This window comes from Macrosteles quadrilineatus, unplaced genomic scaffold, assembly GCF_028750875.1.
Source record: "Macrosteles quadrilineatus isolate MER2022 unplaced genomic scaffold, UCM_ALF_1.0 Scaffold_1__1_contigs__length_201487025, whole genome shotgun sequence".
NCBI lineage: Eukaryota > Metazoa > Arthropoda > Insecta > Hemiptera > Cicadellidae > Macrosteles > Macrosteles quadrilineatus.
Window position 1 is genome coordinate 199,511,317 of NW_026542594.1, and position 16,960 is coordinate 199,528,276.

Sequence of the window (16,960 nt, forward strand, 5' to 3'; positions counted from 1 at the left end):
ATTGTTGCAAGGTAGGGGATGGGTTGCTAATAATTTTTGAACACATTTTACGGTATAACACGTTACGTTTGCCTTTGGTTGGTGCGTGTGTGCGAAATGATGAGTCTTTGTTCTGTCACGGCAGCTCAGCAACTCGAGTTCACTTTCAACTTGGACCCTGTGGTAACATTTCCATCCTAAATATAATTCGCAGGTGGGTAGTCAATTCCCGATCCGCCGATCGGGACCCATCCTCAATTTTTAGATGGAGCAAATACCACAGTCGAGGGTCTGGTCAGGAGACCCAAGGCTGATAAATTTTAAACATTTAAGTTTGTAAAACGCAAGACAATCTTTAAAGGTCATGAGTTACATGAATACAAAATTATCAAGCTGCTAAAAGGATAAACAATTTTACTCGTATTAGTTTGCTAAATTCGATTTCTAACACTATGTAGAGGGCTCCCCAAAGCTCTGCCTTTTACGTGTTTTAATGATATTGATTTTAAAATGTTCAAATCAATATACTGTATAGGGAAATTATAAGTGAAGCTAAATAAAATCAAACCAAATATAAAAGAGCCGCATTCAGAAAGGACGATTTTAGATCCATACGGATTCTACACCTAATATTTTTTAAGGGAATTAAGATGTAGCCTATTAATTTTAAATTTAACAGGAAAATACAAATATTGTAGTAAGATTAGGTTAGACAGTTTTTAGTTTGCTACTCAAAATCATCTTAAAGTTTCTGTGTTAAGGCCAATTATCATGGGTACAAAATGGGCCATTTGTTTTTTTTTAAGGAAGATACAATTCAATTCTTTAATTATTTTTTTTACAGACTGGACTCTCATGCTGTACTTTCATATTTATCAGTTTCTTCGATGGGGTTCCCCACCTTTATAAAATCTAATTATGTGAGCCGAGGATGTAATACTGTTCACAACACTAATGAGATTTTTGAAAGTGGTGTACACTTACCTTACATGCTCCGTTGTATACATTTCTAAGGTTTATTTGAGACCCAAGACAAACCCTGTTTGACACAATTTGGTAATGGTTACTCATTACTCTCTTCTATATTTTCCACGGGTTTCCTACCTCTGGTCTCCATGAACTATGTAAGGGATTTTAAAACGGGGGGATATGTTCCTAAAAGGGGCGTTACGACTCCAGTAGAATGAGGTTACTAAGCCAATCAAGATAACATTGAAGATGTTATACTAAGTCCATAAGTAATTTGTTAACAAGGAACTAAGAAAAGAATAATGTGGCCCGGTTTATTAGGCAGCGAAGAGAAACACAGGTAGTACCATAAACAAAAAGAACGAAATATAGACCGTCAGCAGTGCTATGGTTACCATAGGTTCCGCCACACACCGCTGGGAGCACCATGTACTTACGGAGTACGTGCTACGTAAACTACACGGCGCTCCCAGTGGTGTGCGCCAGTACCACTTAACTATGGTAACCATAACCATGGTAACCACAGCATGGCTGACAGTCTATATTTAATTCTTTTTGTCTGTGGTAGTACGTAGGTATACATGTCCCGGTTCTGCCTCTTCAAAAATCATCATTAGAGTTAATTCTTAAACTGTATCGGTTCAAACCTAAAATGACTCTTATTAATTACAAAATAATTAATAAATGCACGCATATTAACTCAACACAAAATCTATTTCATGAATGTTTACAAAACAAAAACAATAGAAAAACATATGATAGTAAAAATATGTATAAATGAATTATAAACAGTCTTAGAGAAGACATAACAGTCTCCCCCACTATTTTGAACTTGCAGTGTATTATTATGAAAGCACAAAGTCCTTGTATCGGCCCGGCATTTGCCTTTGTCGCCTTGATCTTTCTTGATTCTCAGGAGTATGGCTATTGTTTGTTTCTGTTCCCTGAACTACTGGAACCTCTGCATTGTTTGCTTTGGGAGTTGGTGGTCTTTCGAAAATTGACGGTCCTTCGGAAGTTGATGGTCCTTCGGAAGTTGATGGTCTTACGGAAGTTGATGGTCTTTCAGGAGTTGATGGTCTTAAGGGAGTTGATGGTCTTTCAGAAATTGAAAGTCTTTCAGGATTAGAACAAGTAACAGCCTTAGAATTTTCTTTTGTGCTGTGTTTAGAAGCCCGTGGAACATCAAATATGTGGATTGGTCCCGTGGTAACAATTTTTGGTTTTGGTATCAAAGTAGACCGCAATTGATCAATGTGTCGTTTAACAAGTCGGCCTGACTTGTCAAGGGAAACTAGATAGTGTCGAGTTCCCAACTTTTTGTTTACTTCTCCAAACTCCCAAACGTTCTTGTTGTTTATGAAGAGACGAACCTGAACTCTCTCCCCCTCGTTGAATGAACGTGCAGATGGAGCATTTCTAGTTGAAGCTTTTTGTACGTTGGGAAAAATGGCATCCATTCGTATTCTTAACTTCCTGTGGAGGTAAAGTTCAGCCGGTGATTTGCCACATGCTAGAGGAGTTGCCCGGTACCGCATTAAGATCTTCTGGACCTTTATTGCCATTGGTATGTTTTCCGAAGCTGTGGACTTCAGGCGGTTCTTCAATGTTTGAACAGAGCGTTCTGCTAAGCCGTTTGTTGCTGGATGTCCTGGAGATATGAATTTCTGGAAAATGCCGTGCAATTTGCAATAAGCTTGGAATGTATCACTTTGAAAAATTGAGGCGTTGTCAGATACCATAACATTCGGGTAGCCGTGTGTTGCAAAAATCTGTTCAAGCAGATTTATGGTATTGGAGCTGGATGGTGCATCTTTGATTACTTTTATCTCCGCCCATTTTGATCTAGCATCAATACACACGAGGAAGTTGAAGCCTTGAAACGGTCCTGCGTAGTCAATGTGTATTCTTTCCCAGTTCTCTTTTGGAATTTCCCACGGGTGATTGGGAGCTTTGGGCGGATTTGACCGTGTTAGTGCACAATTTTCACATCCTTTCACAAGATGCTCAATGTCCTTGTCAATATTTGGCCAGTAAACATAGCGCCGTGCTAGCTGTTTCATTTTTGTGATTCCAAGATGACTTTCGTGAAGTTCATTTAGAATCTTGTTTCTAAGTAGTGATGGAATGTAAACTCTTTCTCCCCGGAAAATAATGTTTTCGACCAACGTAAAATCAGAATCAGTTGAATTGGTGAGTAGGTCTTTCAAAATCTTAGAGAGCACTGGATCTATGGCTGTCTCGTTTTTAATGATTTCAGCTGTGATTTCATGGCTTGAAATTTGAAAAATAACTTGGCTGCAGATTTGGTGTACCTCTTTTCCGATTTTCTTGTCATTAGTAGAGTGAGGCTGTGTAAGAGGAGCTCTTGAGAGACAATCCACGTTTTTATTTTCCATGCCCTTTTTGAACACCAACTTGTAATTGAAACCTGACAGATATGATGCATATCTGAGTAAACGAGCTGAAGTCATTTGTGGTAGAGCCTTGTCATGTCTGAAGATCCTAGATATTGGCTGATTATCTGTTACAAGTTGAAATTGAGTCCCGAATAGGTAATAATAGAAGTGGGAGACACCAAAAACTATGGCTAATGCTTCCCGGTCTAGTTGACTATAGTTACATTCGGCATCAGTGAGTGAACGTGAGGCGTAAGCAATTGGCCTCTCAGTACCATCTATTAAGTGGCTAAGAACTGCAGCTAGTCCAGTAGGTGAAGCGTCTGTGGTGAGGACTAACGGTAGTTTTGGATCGAAAGGTACGAGTATCCTGTTACTGCAGAGCTCAGTTTTGATTCGTTGAAAAGCCTTTTCACATTCTGGTGTCCATTCCCATTTCTTATTTTTGCGTAACAAACGTCGCAAAGGAAAAGTGACAGTTGAAGCATCTGGAAAGAAACGAGAGTAGTAAGAAACCATTCCTAAGAATCGTCGTAATTCTTCAACTTTTGATGGACGTGACATTTCTTTAACAGCTTGAACTTTGGTAGGAGATTTCTTTATTTTGTTTAACTCCACCACTCGTCCTAGATATTCTATTTGTTCTTGAAAAAATGAACACTTCTGTTTGTTTATGTGTAAGTCAAAATCTGAGAGTCGTTGAAGACAGGCCTGTAGATTTCTTTTGCACTCATCCATTGTTGAGCCATGGCAAATTATGTCATCAAAGTAGGCCTCGGTTTTAGGCAACCCCTTCAAAATTTGTGTAAGAATTCGGTTGAATTCAGAAGGTGCTGTCTTTATTCCGAAACTTAGACGATTGACACGATATGTTCCACGGTGTGTTGACATTGTCTGGATAATACTGGACTCTTCGTCGACCTTGAGGTGCAGATAAGCTTTGTACAGATCAAGTTTACAAAAGTAACGAGATCCTCTCAAACTATCGAGTACATCGTCAATTTTTCGAATAGGATGGTTTGCCTGGACTATTCGTTCATTCACACCACACTTGTAGTCGACACAGAGACGAACACTTCCATCTGCCTTAGGTATCACGACTAGTGGTGACCCCCAATCACTTGACGTAACAGGCGAAATGATTCCTTCATTTTCAAGTAAATCTAGTTCCTTGTTGACCTGATCAATAAGAGCATGAGGTACGTTCCGTTCACGATTGAAAATAGGCTTTGCTCCTGATCGAAGATGTAATGATACTGTAAAGTTTGGAACGCATCCAATTTTTGGCTCGAAAATTGGCGCAAATTTTTCAAACAGTTCCTCAACTGAATTTACTGGTTGTAATTGAAGGGTAGTAGCTGGTCGGTTCATTTCAGCGTCAATTTCACACAGTTCAATACCCAGTCCTCGGATCCATTGGCGCCCTAGAAGTGCATCATGACCTGAAGGGACGATGTGAAGGTCACCTTTGAACTGTTTACCCTTGTATGATACAGAAACTGATACCTTTCCCTCTGGTTTGATTATGTCTCCAGAGTAAGAACGGAAAGCTAGCCTTGATGGTTCTACAGGTACGTTCAGATGTAGACGTTCAAAGTCATTCTTCGCAAGGAGAGAAAATTTAGCCCCACTGTCAACTTCAAAACATTGCAATTTTCCATTTATAGTGACAGAAACAATGTACTTGTCTGAATCATATCCAACTTCAAATAAATCTACGACATCAAAGTTCTGGTAGATCGAATCAATTTTGTGCACTCCGTAATCAGAAGAGTCGTCACTAGAATAATCGTCATCATTTGATCCTGAATGTAGGTTGTTGGTTGAATTTAACTTTGATGTTGATTTCTTAGTCCTTGACATCAGTGTAGTTATGCAGACCGCAGAGACATGTCCTCGTTTTAAACACTCCCCACATTGGAGTTTATACTTGTGTCTGTTACAATTTGCAGCAATGTGTTTGTTACTTCCACATCTAAGACAGAGGCCTTCTATTCCGAGGGCATTGAAGTCAGGTCTTTTGTTATTTGAACGTTGTTTCCAGTTGAGAGATGTCTTGTTGGATGAGCGATTGTTAGAGAACTGGTGGGATCGTCTGGAAGACCTTGTAATTTTGTGCACTCCAGCCGAATCCATATTAAAGTTGTTAGAACATGCATGTTGGTGAAATTCTTTGCTTTCAACCTTTGATGCTTCAAGAGCAATAGCTTTCTCTAGAATGTCATCAAACTTTGTGTAAACGGATTGTAAAAGGTGTTCCCTAAGCCAATTGTCTTTCAATCCTCGTATGAACTGTGCCCGCAAGAAAACATCAGCAATTGACACAGATGTTCCACATTCATCGTTGGAGCATTCTACTGCAAATTCACATTCTTGAAGATCACGTCTGAGGTCGGCCACAAACTCTGAAATTGACTGGTTTTCTTTTTGAAAGATATTTAAGAAATAATGTTGAGCAACAACAACACTTTTCTTTGGAGTCAATAGTTTCTTGAAGTCATTCAACAGAGTTTCATAATCTAATGATTTGAGTGGCTTGTCTGGGCCCAAAAATGCAGATAGGTTGTTATAATGTTCACTACCTATAGAATTACACAAGAGCTGAGCAATTTTCTTCTTATCAGTCAAACCTTTCATTGTATAATAGTTTTCGAAACGTTCTAAATAGCTGGTAAACTTTTCTTGTTTGGCATTGAAGTTTTCGAATGTAGCAACATTTGACATTGTAGATTGACAGCTTTCTTCTCTGGGTTTTCCAATTGATGTAACAATTGTTTGAATTTGAGCTTGAAACATGTTTGACATCTCACGTACAAGTGCTTTTTGTTGTTCATTGAATGTGTTTAGAAGTAAGGTAAACTGTTGTGCATCCATTATAGTTTGAACTGTATAAAATATTAATGTATCTTGAAACTAGAAATTGAATGTAATTTTTAAAAGTAAATGTGTTGAATTTTTCAGTGGCTAGTTGATTTTTACACTCGTCGCCAATTAAAATGACTCTTATTAATTACAAAATAATTAATAAATGCACGCATATTAACTCAACACAAAATCTATTTCATGAATGTTTACAAAACAAAAACAATAGAAAAACATATGATAGTAAAAATATGTATAAATGAATTATAAACAGTCTTAGAGAAGACATAACAAAACCATAATTAGGTTAATATATTCCATTCAACACAATTTGGTTTATACAAAATGGCGAGTTCAAAGTTCAAAGAGGCTGCAAACATCTAAAAAAAGTCCTCAATAAGCTAAAATAGTAATATGTATATGTAAATGCAAGAATGAAAAGGAAATTTGAATGAAATGAAAAAGAAATGAAAAGGAAAAGGAAAAAGAAAAGGAATGAAAAAGGAAATGCAAAATGAAGAGGAAATTTGAATCCTCTTTTGGAGTTAATAAGGAGGAAGGAGGAGCATGGTCAAGTATGAGACTCAAATTTATGACTTTCCAGTTTGTACAAGATTTAATTATTTTGACCACCAGTTGAAAATATATTTGAAACATTGAAAGAGACGCACAGTGCTGATATTTAATTTAACTTAGATGGTTCTTGGGTGCAAGTAGTTTCGTGCAAATAAAAATGTGTATTTGCTAAATATGTCCATATAATATTTTCATGATTAGTCATTGACTATTTGAATTAAATGTCAACGCATGGAGTAGGTTAGATACATTGCAGATGAAGTTATTTTTTTTAATTACTGAATTGATATTTCCTTGAATTTAACTAACGTCAAACCATTTTGCAATTTCACATTATTATATTACATCAGTAATTTTACTGTGGCAAGATTATATAATTATCAAAACACAAGACAATAGAGGAAACCTGGTTTATTATCATATTACAGTACATCTTTTCTTCGTTGTTGAAATATCAATACAGTAATTGTTATTCTACTCATACACATCAATATAAACATACAGATGACAAGTAAAAATAAGTTTATAAATTAATACCTGTACAAAATATTATTCACATTATGCGTTATGCTAAATAATTATTGAAGGTAATTTAGGCGATTTACAGAATAAGCTAGAACACACTGTTGTCTAAAACTAAAAGCTATTCTCATTGACATCTTTAACACATCGGTTGATTAAAACAAAGATGAGAATACAATACAATTTCGCCATGTTTTTGTTAAAATGTGAGTCTAAATAATTTAATAATCTATCTATCTATATATTAATAGGCAAGCATGTTTCTTTAAAACCTTTTTTCTCAGGTCGTGTGCATCGCAGAAAAAATCTACGGATACTGTTGGAAAGATATTTTCCTGTAGATGTGCAGAATGCCTCTAAATATTAAAATAGGCTAACAAATAAGCACAAAAAATTAATTTGAAAACTTCAAAAAATTAACATGGAGCATATGGGTTGCCATGATGGTGACGAAATAACAACAAAATGTAAACAGAAAATCAAAACAAATGGAAGAAATTCAAATCACATGTGTTATTTACAGTGTGGGGAGAAAATAGAGAAGTCTGTACATTAATTATTTTTGGTCGAGTTTCGACCACAGGACGACCACTAGTACTTATTTAATACGCAAGCAGATTTTTTGTGACAATTACTCCTCCGAAACTACTGAACCGATTGTCATGTTTTTGGTGTCATTGGAAAGAGCGTAACGTGAAGTTGTGCAGGAAACTCTTTTTTTAAGGAAATAATTAGAGAGTGAGGCCCTGGGGCCCTTTAAAGTTTCATATTTCTCCATAAGGATAACATGGAAGATGATTTTTATTTACAGAAACATATGTTTGTTACTTGAAAATAGTCAAAGTCTACTAAAATAATTGCTGTGTGTTATGACTGTTAATGTAGCCTATACTACATTTCAATCAAGGATTGTGTACCTTAAAAGTTTACCCATAATGGGTCTTAATATGCCCTACTTTATTTTAATGCTGGGAATAGTCAAATTTAGTTGAGAATAAGTTACCATGATTTAGAAAACTTTACTATAATAATTTATATATTTAAAATCACAAATCTTTGACATTATTAAATCATTTTAAACAAAACAGCTGATTGACAAATAAAAAAATCATCTACTTCATGTGAATAATGTTGTTACACAAACATAGTTTTTTTAACCAATAACTTGAGTCTTTTTTACTTCTGGGTGTATTTTGAGTTTGCAGTTATGAAAGCACCGAGCCAAGTAACTTTTATCTAATTTTCTTTATAAACTAACAGTATTAATGAATTAGTACATGAACTTGACAAGTTAGGTAATTTGTCAGTATGCCAAGAGGAAGAAGAGTGGGTCCTCGAAAACAGACGAAGGCGGAGACACCCATCTAGAAATCCAACTGAGTTTTTAAATATAGAGGTCAGTGGATTGCCAAGACACAGATTAGACTAATAAAATGGGGCAGTGGTTTTATTGATGTGGAATATTAATACATAAAAATGGTCCTCATTTTAATGGCACAAGGCTTCATGTGATCAGAATGGTTAACAACTTAATAGAATGTAAAGTCTTAACTGGGACAAGTAAGTGGGGACATATTTTGATTTCGAGGATAAAAATGTGCCCGTCTGAAACAAACTTAAGTTACCTTTTAAAATGGAAAAATGCTAATTTATGTTATCTTTGGCAAAAACATATTCATTACGGAAAATTCTGACCAGGGTAATCTTCCTGAAGGCAACTTTAAGACTAAAATCGTAGTATTCGTGGAAGTGCTTTTGTGATTAACATATTGTTTTTTTAGTGTTTATTTTTAAAGTATATTCTTCAAACAGCATTGTAATACCCTCAAAATATGCTTCATAGGCCTATTGGTTTGATATGATCAAATGTTTTGTTAAATGTGTTTTAAAAATCTTTAAAAAATAACTAGGAACACACTTGAACTTGAACACTTATTAATTTACTAAATGTAATACACATACAGCTAGAAAATGGCTGGACTGCTTCCCTTCTAAGGCTTTATTATTACTGTATTTAATTTTCGACGTCGAGTAAATTCGATACAAATATATAACACGATGAATTTGTTTTCTAAATTCATATGTTATTTTGCGGGGCATTGAGCCGCACAGGTTCACTAGTATATTTTAATCACCAGACTTATAAAGATATGTTTATGACTATAATGGGAATATGTTCTGTAAACGAGTAGCTATTTGACCGAAAACTTATTATTTTTAAAATCTTGTTTCTAAACAAGAGCTAACAATAACATTTCAAGAAATTATTTTAAATACAGTCACTAATTTACAGCTTAATCTATATATACATGTCAATTTTAAGTTGAAAGTAACGTACAAGGCTTGACTAAGAATATCATTGTCGTACTATGTCCCAGAATGAACATACTACTTGTCCTAGATTCGACATTTCTTTCCTACTCATAGGAACCCGTGGCCGGCGACTGCTGCAGGGATGAACCCTTCCTGGCCCTGTCTATCTTTGACGTAGAACCAGTCCTTGACATGTCCGCTGATAAGGGCCACGACGTCTCCCTTAGAGACGGTCAGTGTGCTGCGTCCGCGCGCCTCATAGTCACTACTGCAAACCTGTGAACAAGGCAGAATGATAAGGTAACTGTAAAGGATGGGTTTATAATCTATATGATGGTAACTGCTCCAGACCCTTTATCTGCCTGGGACAGGTCCGGGGGTCCGGCCCATTCCCAGGTAGACGAAGGATCAAGGGACAGGTCCCATAAACCCCCCTGGGTGGTTAACCTCCCCTCAAAACATACTGGTACCCTATGTGTGAGGGAGTTATAACAGATTATACCACGAATCTTTCGACACAAAAATGACGAAAATCTGACAAGTGGTTGTTTCAGAATCGTGAAATAAAGAAAACCGTCACGTTTTAATATATAAGATTGAACTGTACAAACACGCCCAATCCTACTGTAAACTGCTATTAGTATTGACATTCGGGCGAGTGAAGTAATTTATTTATGTTTATGAGCCACCCCGTTTCTATAATATTCGTGACCTAGAAATATGGGATTATTGCTTTGCAATGAATAAGCCTCCTCACTAAAAGCGTATGTCTGGTGGTAGCGGCAGCCCCCGCCCTCGCTCTTGCAGACGTTGCTCGGAGATACAGCTTGTCTACACTCCGCTCTCCACACGCCGACATCGTGTCTCGTCCGTCGTGCTTCTTGGTCCGCACCCCGCCACATTCGGATCTGGTACCACTGCGGACCTTGTCCACGTCCGTGCGGTTTCCTACAAAACATAAAATAGTTATGTAAATAGTAAGAAATGGGGAGTTTCAGAACAAAATTAGTATTTGAAGGTTCAGGAGCAATATAATATAACTTTATCATGTAACTATGGGTTTTGTTCTAACTAATCCAGTAAACTGATGTATTTCAACTATAAACTAAAAGAAATACTTAAACTATACATGTTCTTTGGTTCAATTTGTACAACTCAACCAGAAGAGGGTTAAAAGACATAATTATGTCATAATATGAAAAAATATAGAATCTATGAAGGGTGTATCTTTAGATTCTTTTAAAATAAAGGAACTCGTTGATTTTTAGTGTGATACACAGAACTAATAGAGCAAAGTCTATGATAAATCACTTGGTTAGTATTCACGATCCACTCAAGTTGCAATAAAATCTAAAGATTTGCTTCAGTGAACAGTTGGCTAGGATTTGGTAACATTATCTATGAAAAATTATGAACTCTACTAATGAAAACGAAAAATTCAGAAGCTGGAGCTCAAGAAAATGTATGGAAACTGGCTCCCGTATTTAGGGGTGGTAACTCTTGCAACAGCTCGTCTCTAAACTCTTTAAGGTTCTTCCAATATGACCTGTCGTGTATGTTTCTCATTCCTTAAGTACAACCAAGTATCTGGCTTCGTTATTTTGTTATACTGTGACTGTGTAAGTATTTTTAAAATACAAAAAGTAGTTCATGAATCAAAGCCAAATTTAAATACTTTTAAGCGGAAATAACGCTTGCTACAGAAACTATGGTGAACGTAAAAGCTCAATAGTGTCAGAAAGTAATATATGAGTATCACATCACTTACCTAGTGGCATGGGGAAAATGTCAGTGTGTGTCTCCCAGCATGGCGCTGGTGTCCTTGGTGGTAAAATACCCAAGGGGAGGCAAGCGGCGTAGCGGACATAACCCTCCTCTCCGTGAGGTGTCTGAAGAAAGAAAGAGATCAAGTTAGGCTTTGGCAACAAACATTACTAATCGAATGGCACCATTCCTTGTAACCTAAGTACCTATAATACTTGATGCTTTGGCACAGTTTAATTAATTACGGATTGATTAGCTTATATAGGTCGACCACTTAGAAAAGAACCTGCGCGCTAATGCTGTTACCATAAGCGCGCAGGTTCGTTTCCAAGCGGTTGACCTATAGTGAAGTAGAGGTGAATCGGCTCAGTCGGTAGGTAAAAAACTAATCTCGGCTCTTCCATTTCAAATTCATCAGGATGGATCACTCTTTTACTGGGCCATGTCGTTCATTGATTTTAGCTTGTCAATGGAACACCTTGACAGCGGAAGACCTTGTTTTTGAACCCTTTGCCTTGTACGTTCCAAGTTGAAGCATTTGAAATCCATGTGGAAAATTCAAAGTTAAAAGAAGGTGTCAAAGTCTTTTGAAAAATGGCTAGCTACATTATAGGTTTTGGAAATACAATCTCTTAAAAATTATCTTGGTAGAATTGGTGGTAAAGCACCTGCACGTATAGCCATCCTTGGTTTTTGAATACAGCGTTGACGACCATCCCCAGCGGCAGGGAGAGTTCCTCCTGGTGTCCACCCAGACGTGTCTGGTAGAGAAGACAGGGCGAGGACAAAACAACGGGGATGTTGCCTGGGTTGTCCAGGGATGCCTGGGGACAACATGATCAAGTTGATAAAAGTTCTACGAACTGCGAAAGAGGTTGGAACTTGGAAGAAGGCATCGTAGGTAGTTGTAAGTGATACAGTTTAGTTGGTGATACATTTTAATCGGAAATTGAATTCTATGTTAAAGAATCTTCTGAGACATTTTTCGAAAAGAATTATGGCGTTTCAGAATTTCCAAGCTGATCCCTTATTTGTGTTGGTTAGTGCCAACAACATAGGATAGGTACACGCTACGTAGCTGGAACGTTGCGGAAATAGTTTTTAAGCTTCCAGTTTCAATTACAAAACAGTAAAATATAAATCTCTTTGATGATTCAGCTATATCTAGATACCTTTAATAGTCTTATATGTACTGTGTCACTTTGTAATATATAAATCATCTTGGTTACTAAATTTTTGCTGAAGATGGTTGATTGATTAGTCTAAAATCTATATGTTAATTTGTTACTGACTAAATAAATCTAGTTGCTTTTTTAGACAAGGCTATTCTAGTCCAATGATCAAGGACTACCAGGTTCAGTTTGGAGCCATCAAAATTAGCTTTCCGATTTAATTTCAAATCCTATGATTGCCAGTTTATGCCTGAATAGGATCAAATCAGAATCGAGTTACTAACCAATTATGCGTTACATGAATAGCCAACTACGTTACACTGCATTTACAAACACAGACGCAGACACGAAATACTTGCCCAAAAAATAATATCTAAGGCTATTTGTAAAAAATAAGTGTATATATACAAACTAACAACGCTATCAATGAAAAATCCATGAACTTCAAACGTTGAGTTCCATCACAGTATACTCCGAATTCCCAAGATTGAATCTATAAGCATGCTCTGAATTGGTAAGTGAGTGATTGTTGTTTGTAAATTATAACGATAAATGATCATGTTTAAAACTTAAAATAAGAGGATGAAAAATATTACAGTTTCTGTCGACTACGGTCCATTATAAAGAAGACGAGATTAAGTTCGGCTGTGTAATAGACATAACACCCATCAGCCAATCAGAGATGATGAATTAGAACACATCTACTCTTGTTAAATATAATTGTTCGTCTCATTGAAGCACACCACACAGAGTAATAAGAGATTTAGGTTCCCACCTCAACTGGTTATTTGGGATGTTGATAAATTAGTGATTCATGCGTCATCGTGCATCGAAGCCGTTCGTTTGCCATCACGTTTTGAAGCATAAATTGAAGTCCGATATAAATAACCGCATGAATACATTTTTGTACAATGTTTTAAACGTTACAAGATTATTATTTAAAATTTCATGTACTGTATTATAAATTCAAACTGTTCTCTGTTGAAATAACAAATACCTAAAGTAAAAAGTTTGCTATCAAAATCCTAAGGTTACTACCAAAATTTAATATATTTGGTGCTCAATTTTACAAACTAATTTTAAAGATAACATGCCTTCAGATGACAATACGTGCTTTTAGATTTAATAAATGAAACTGTACTATTCATTTAAATTGTAGCGAATTTAAGTCTTTTACAAACAATGCACTCAATAGTACAAAATTAAGTAAATTCTGTTGTATCAATTCCAAAATTTGTTGAAAGATTCCATGCTATTCGTCTACTTCATCATGTTCAGGGTTAGTTAGGTTAGAATTCATGCATATCCTAAACCAGTATGTTTTATCTATGTACCTTAGATTATGTAGTGTTGCATAAGGCCGCGGTGTTAATGTGTTGCAACGGTTGCAACCATCCACGAATCGATATTTATTATAGAGATCGATGGTAGCACGAATACTAATGGTTGCAACGTCACACCGGCCAGCATGTTTCCATGGTAATATCAGTAATGTTTAACGTGTAAACATAAACATTGCGCAGACGCTCCATTATGAATACAATACATCATCAGCTTATTGTTATAATCTGTTTCGATAGGCCGAGACTGCGGCGTTGCCACTTTGGTCTCGCCGCGGCCTTGTATTACAGAAGGCTATGTTATAAATTATACAGTTGTGGTAAATCAACGGAAATGGTCCAAAAATTAGTTTGAATTCTGACAAGAAGTGAAATTACCTTGCTGAGGAAGGCATCAACGTCGGTGATCTCGTAGCCAAACCTGGAAGGGTTGTGTGCCTTGGACCTCGGCCGCCGTGGCCTCCTGGGGTGAGATCTCTTCTCTCGGCGTCGTCCTCCATCTATGGTCGTCAAGTCAGGGTTCTTCGGCCCGTCTGAAGGCTCCCTGAGAAATACAGCATCTTTGGTCACAGTCTGTATAGTAGAACCTGACTCCTGACCCTCCGTCTACCTGGTCTTTAATAAACCATTTGACATGTTCCATCATACAAACTATAATGTTATGAACTTCGAAACGTGGCGACAGGAACTACGTTCTCCTTATTTCAACAAGGTAAGCGATGGTCAAACAAACTTATCTAACTCTTATCTGGATTATTGATCTCACATTAAAACCACGTCGTTTAAAAATATAGCTATAGCAGTTAGTATATGTTTAGCCATTTAATAAATACAAATACTATCCACATCTTAGTGCAAAACACCAAAGAAAAATGATAAATTACAAAACTACTAATAAACAAAATAACCATAACCATTTTATTAAAAGTCCTCGTATCTAAGACTGTTAGGTTTATTTCTGAACCACCAAAGAGACACTAATTGTTCTCAGAATGAAACCTACCTCCTTGGTATCAAACTCAGCTATCCAGCTATACTCTGTGTGATATAACCTGTGTCCTGACACTCCATCTCTCTGGGGACAGGCCAATGGTTTCAGTCCCAGGTAGAAGGAGGTTCAGGAGGCAGGATCCATCATACATACTATACATAACACACCCCTCATTCAATTTACCTATTCTTGGTCTGAGAGGGCGGTCTGAGCGGCTCGGTGGAGTGGTCACCTTTCAGCACCCATGTCATGGATATCTTAGGCTTGACCAGAGACGATGGCCGCAGCCCCATGAACTTGTGCTTGTCGCTGTCTGAGCTCCAGCATCACCAGCGTCAGTGCTGCAACATACATAGTATCTTTAAGCCAATAACTTATTGATCTATACTCTGTATGACAGATCCTGTCTCCTGACCGAGGTCTACATGGAGACTGCTCAATGTGTTAAAACAATGTATCAGGTTGACAATGGTCATGAGACAAGCTCCATCATACAGGCTGTAGAATCTAGGGTTATACGATAAAAGTTAGTATTTTGAAGACGATTGCGTCGTCGCGAACCGACTTGGGGACAACTCAACTAATCATATCACTGTGATTTTTTTAACGATTGTGGTTTGCTACACAAGAAACAACCCTCCAAAAACTGGGTTTGTTATTATTTGATGGTTCTAAACTAATCATTGGGCTTTAACTAGAAAATTAGCCTGACCGATGAAACAGCTGATCTTAGTCAGTAGCAAAGCTACACAGATAATCTCACAACATTCTACCATTGACTATTGGCATAGATAAAACATACTCCCTTAGTAGATTTCTCATCCTTATGGAACAGCTGAAGACAATTTTATTGTTAGTTCATGTACGGTTTATGTAGAGGTCGTGTTTTGTTTACAATTTGTTTCCCGTTATTACAACCATTTAAAACCTCGTTTAACCAAATAATACGATCTAATCATAAACAATAACTTGTCCCCTAGTTATATAACCAAACAGTAAAGCACAAATCAAGAAATTAACCTTAAAATAATGGAAACAAAGTTTCATCGACACTAGCGCCTTTGTGTCACGTACATGAACTAGACACGAAAAACGTGCTTCAAAAGTTACAATGTGATGAGAAGTCTACTTGTGTTGGTTAGTCTATGCTATTGGATTCTGAATAATCTACATTCATCCTTCACTCATATTAAGGTTAAAATACGCACCAGGTGGCGCCCCCATCTCTACTAATTAACAATCATAATGGTCATCGTGTTTAATTTGTAATACAATTTTATCAGTTAACCAAAAATGTATTACATTTTTTGCTAGATATTTGGGGTTTGTGTAGCACAATTTCCGCGTTTAATAACTTCTTTTTGCGGCAAACTAGGGAAGAAGCTGTTTTTCCAACGAATTCTCCATCTCCATCTCTTTTCCCCTATATACCAATTTAGAGAAAGCCTTATCGCAAAGACACTGTAGTATACGCAAAACAAAAAGAGAAAGTAAAAAGTCAACTTTGATCTTTACACAAATTGCACAGCTGGCTTCCATCAATCGTTGCACAGTAAGGCACAGTAACAGACAATGGTAGCAATAATGTTCCATAAGAGACGAAGCAACCATAAAACATAGAGTATAAAAGCGAAAGTGTGCATAGAAGGACTTTATGTCTACATTAATAGCAACACGAGGTGAATTTACAGGTTATGGCAATCTAATAAAGACATGAGTCTAGTTGTTACTCCTGTCCTTGTGTGTGTACTACGTGCAAAAATGCTGTTAATTGGTTTGCAATTAATTAGTAGATAAGTTTCCCTACTACACCATGTGATGCGATCTCTGTCTCGGCATGATAGTTTGTAGTCTAAATCGTCGATTCCTTTTTCTCATACGCTAAAGGTATTTTCATTAAAGGCAACGTGAGATTGAACTCTTTTAAGGGAAAGCGGTCCAAACCCATTAAAGTTTTGTGGATGTTAATCCTTTAAGCGATTTGCATTTAAAATTCCAATGTTGCTCTTATGATGTGAAATTAAGCACTTGATTGCTTGTTGGATGTGTTTGCATCGAATTTGGAAAATTTAT

At 36.8% G+C, this 16,960-nt stretch overlaps 2 protein-coding genes across 3 annotated transcripts in view; both read right to left on the reverse strand.

Annotated features, from left to right (window-relative positions):
* Positions 1 to 1,793: 1,793 nt before the first annotated feature.
* LOC129003922 (uncharacterized protein K02A2.6-like) lies at positions 1,794 to 5,984 on the reverse strand. Its single transcript, XM_054432268.1, has one exon. It carries the CDS (start codon positions 5,982 to 5,984, stop codon positions 1,794 to 1,796), a length of 4,191 nt encoding a protein of 1,396 aa, XP_054288243.1.
* A 2,272-nt stretch (positions 5,985 to 8,256) lies between these two features.
* LOC128983505 (uncharacterized) overlaps positions 8,257 to 16,960 on the reverse strand; it is a 33,720-nt gene continuing 25,016 nt past the window's right edge. The window contains exons 2-7 of one of the 2 annotated variants that reach the window (XM_054402803.1): positions 15,071 to 15,228; positions 14,275 to 14,440; positions 12,053 to 12,208; positions 11,389 to 11,509; positions 10,378 to 10,568; positions 8,257 to 9,896 (exon numbers count right to left, since the gene is read on the reverse strand). In XM_054402803.1, coding sequence (XP_054258778.1) covers positions 9,729 to 9,896; positions 10,378 to 10,568; positions 11,389 to 11,509; positions 12,053 to 12,208; positions 14,275 to 14,440; positions 15,071 to 15,180 — 912 coding nt within the window. In that variant the 5' untranslated portion in view covers positions 15,181 to 15,228 and the 3' untranslated portion in view covers positions 8,257 to 9,728. The remainder of the gene's footprint in view (positions 9,897 to 10,377; positions 10,569 to 11,388; positions 11,510 to 12,052; positions 12,209 to 14,274; positions 14,441 to 15,070; positions 15,229 to 16,960) is intronic. The other variant, XM_054402804.1, reaches the window with a different exon arrangement.

Coding starts and splice junctions, on each gene's coding strand:
- LOC129003922 (XM_054432268.1), bottom strand. CDS start 5,984: ATGAAAGGTTTGACTGATAAGAAGAAAATTGCTCAGCTCTTGTGTAAT.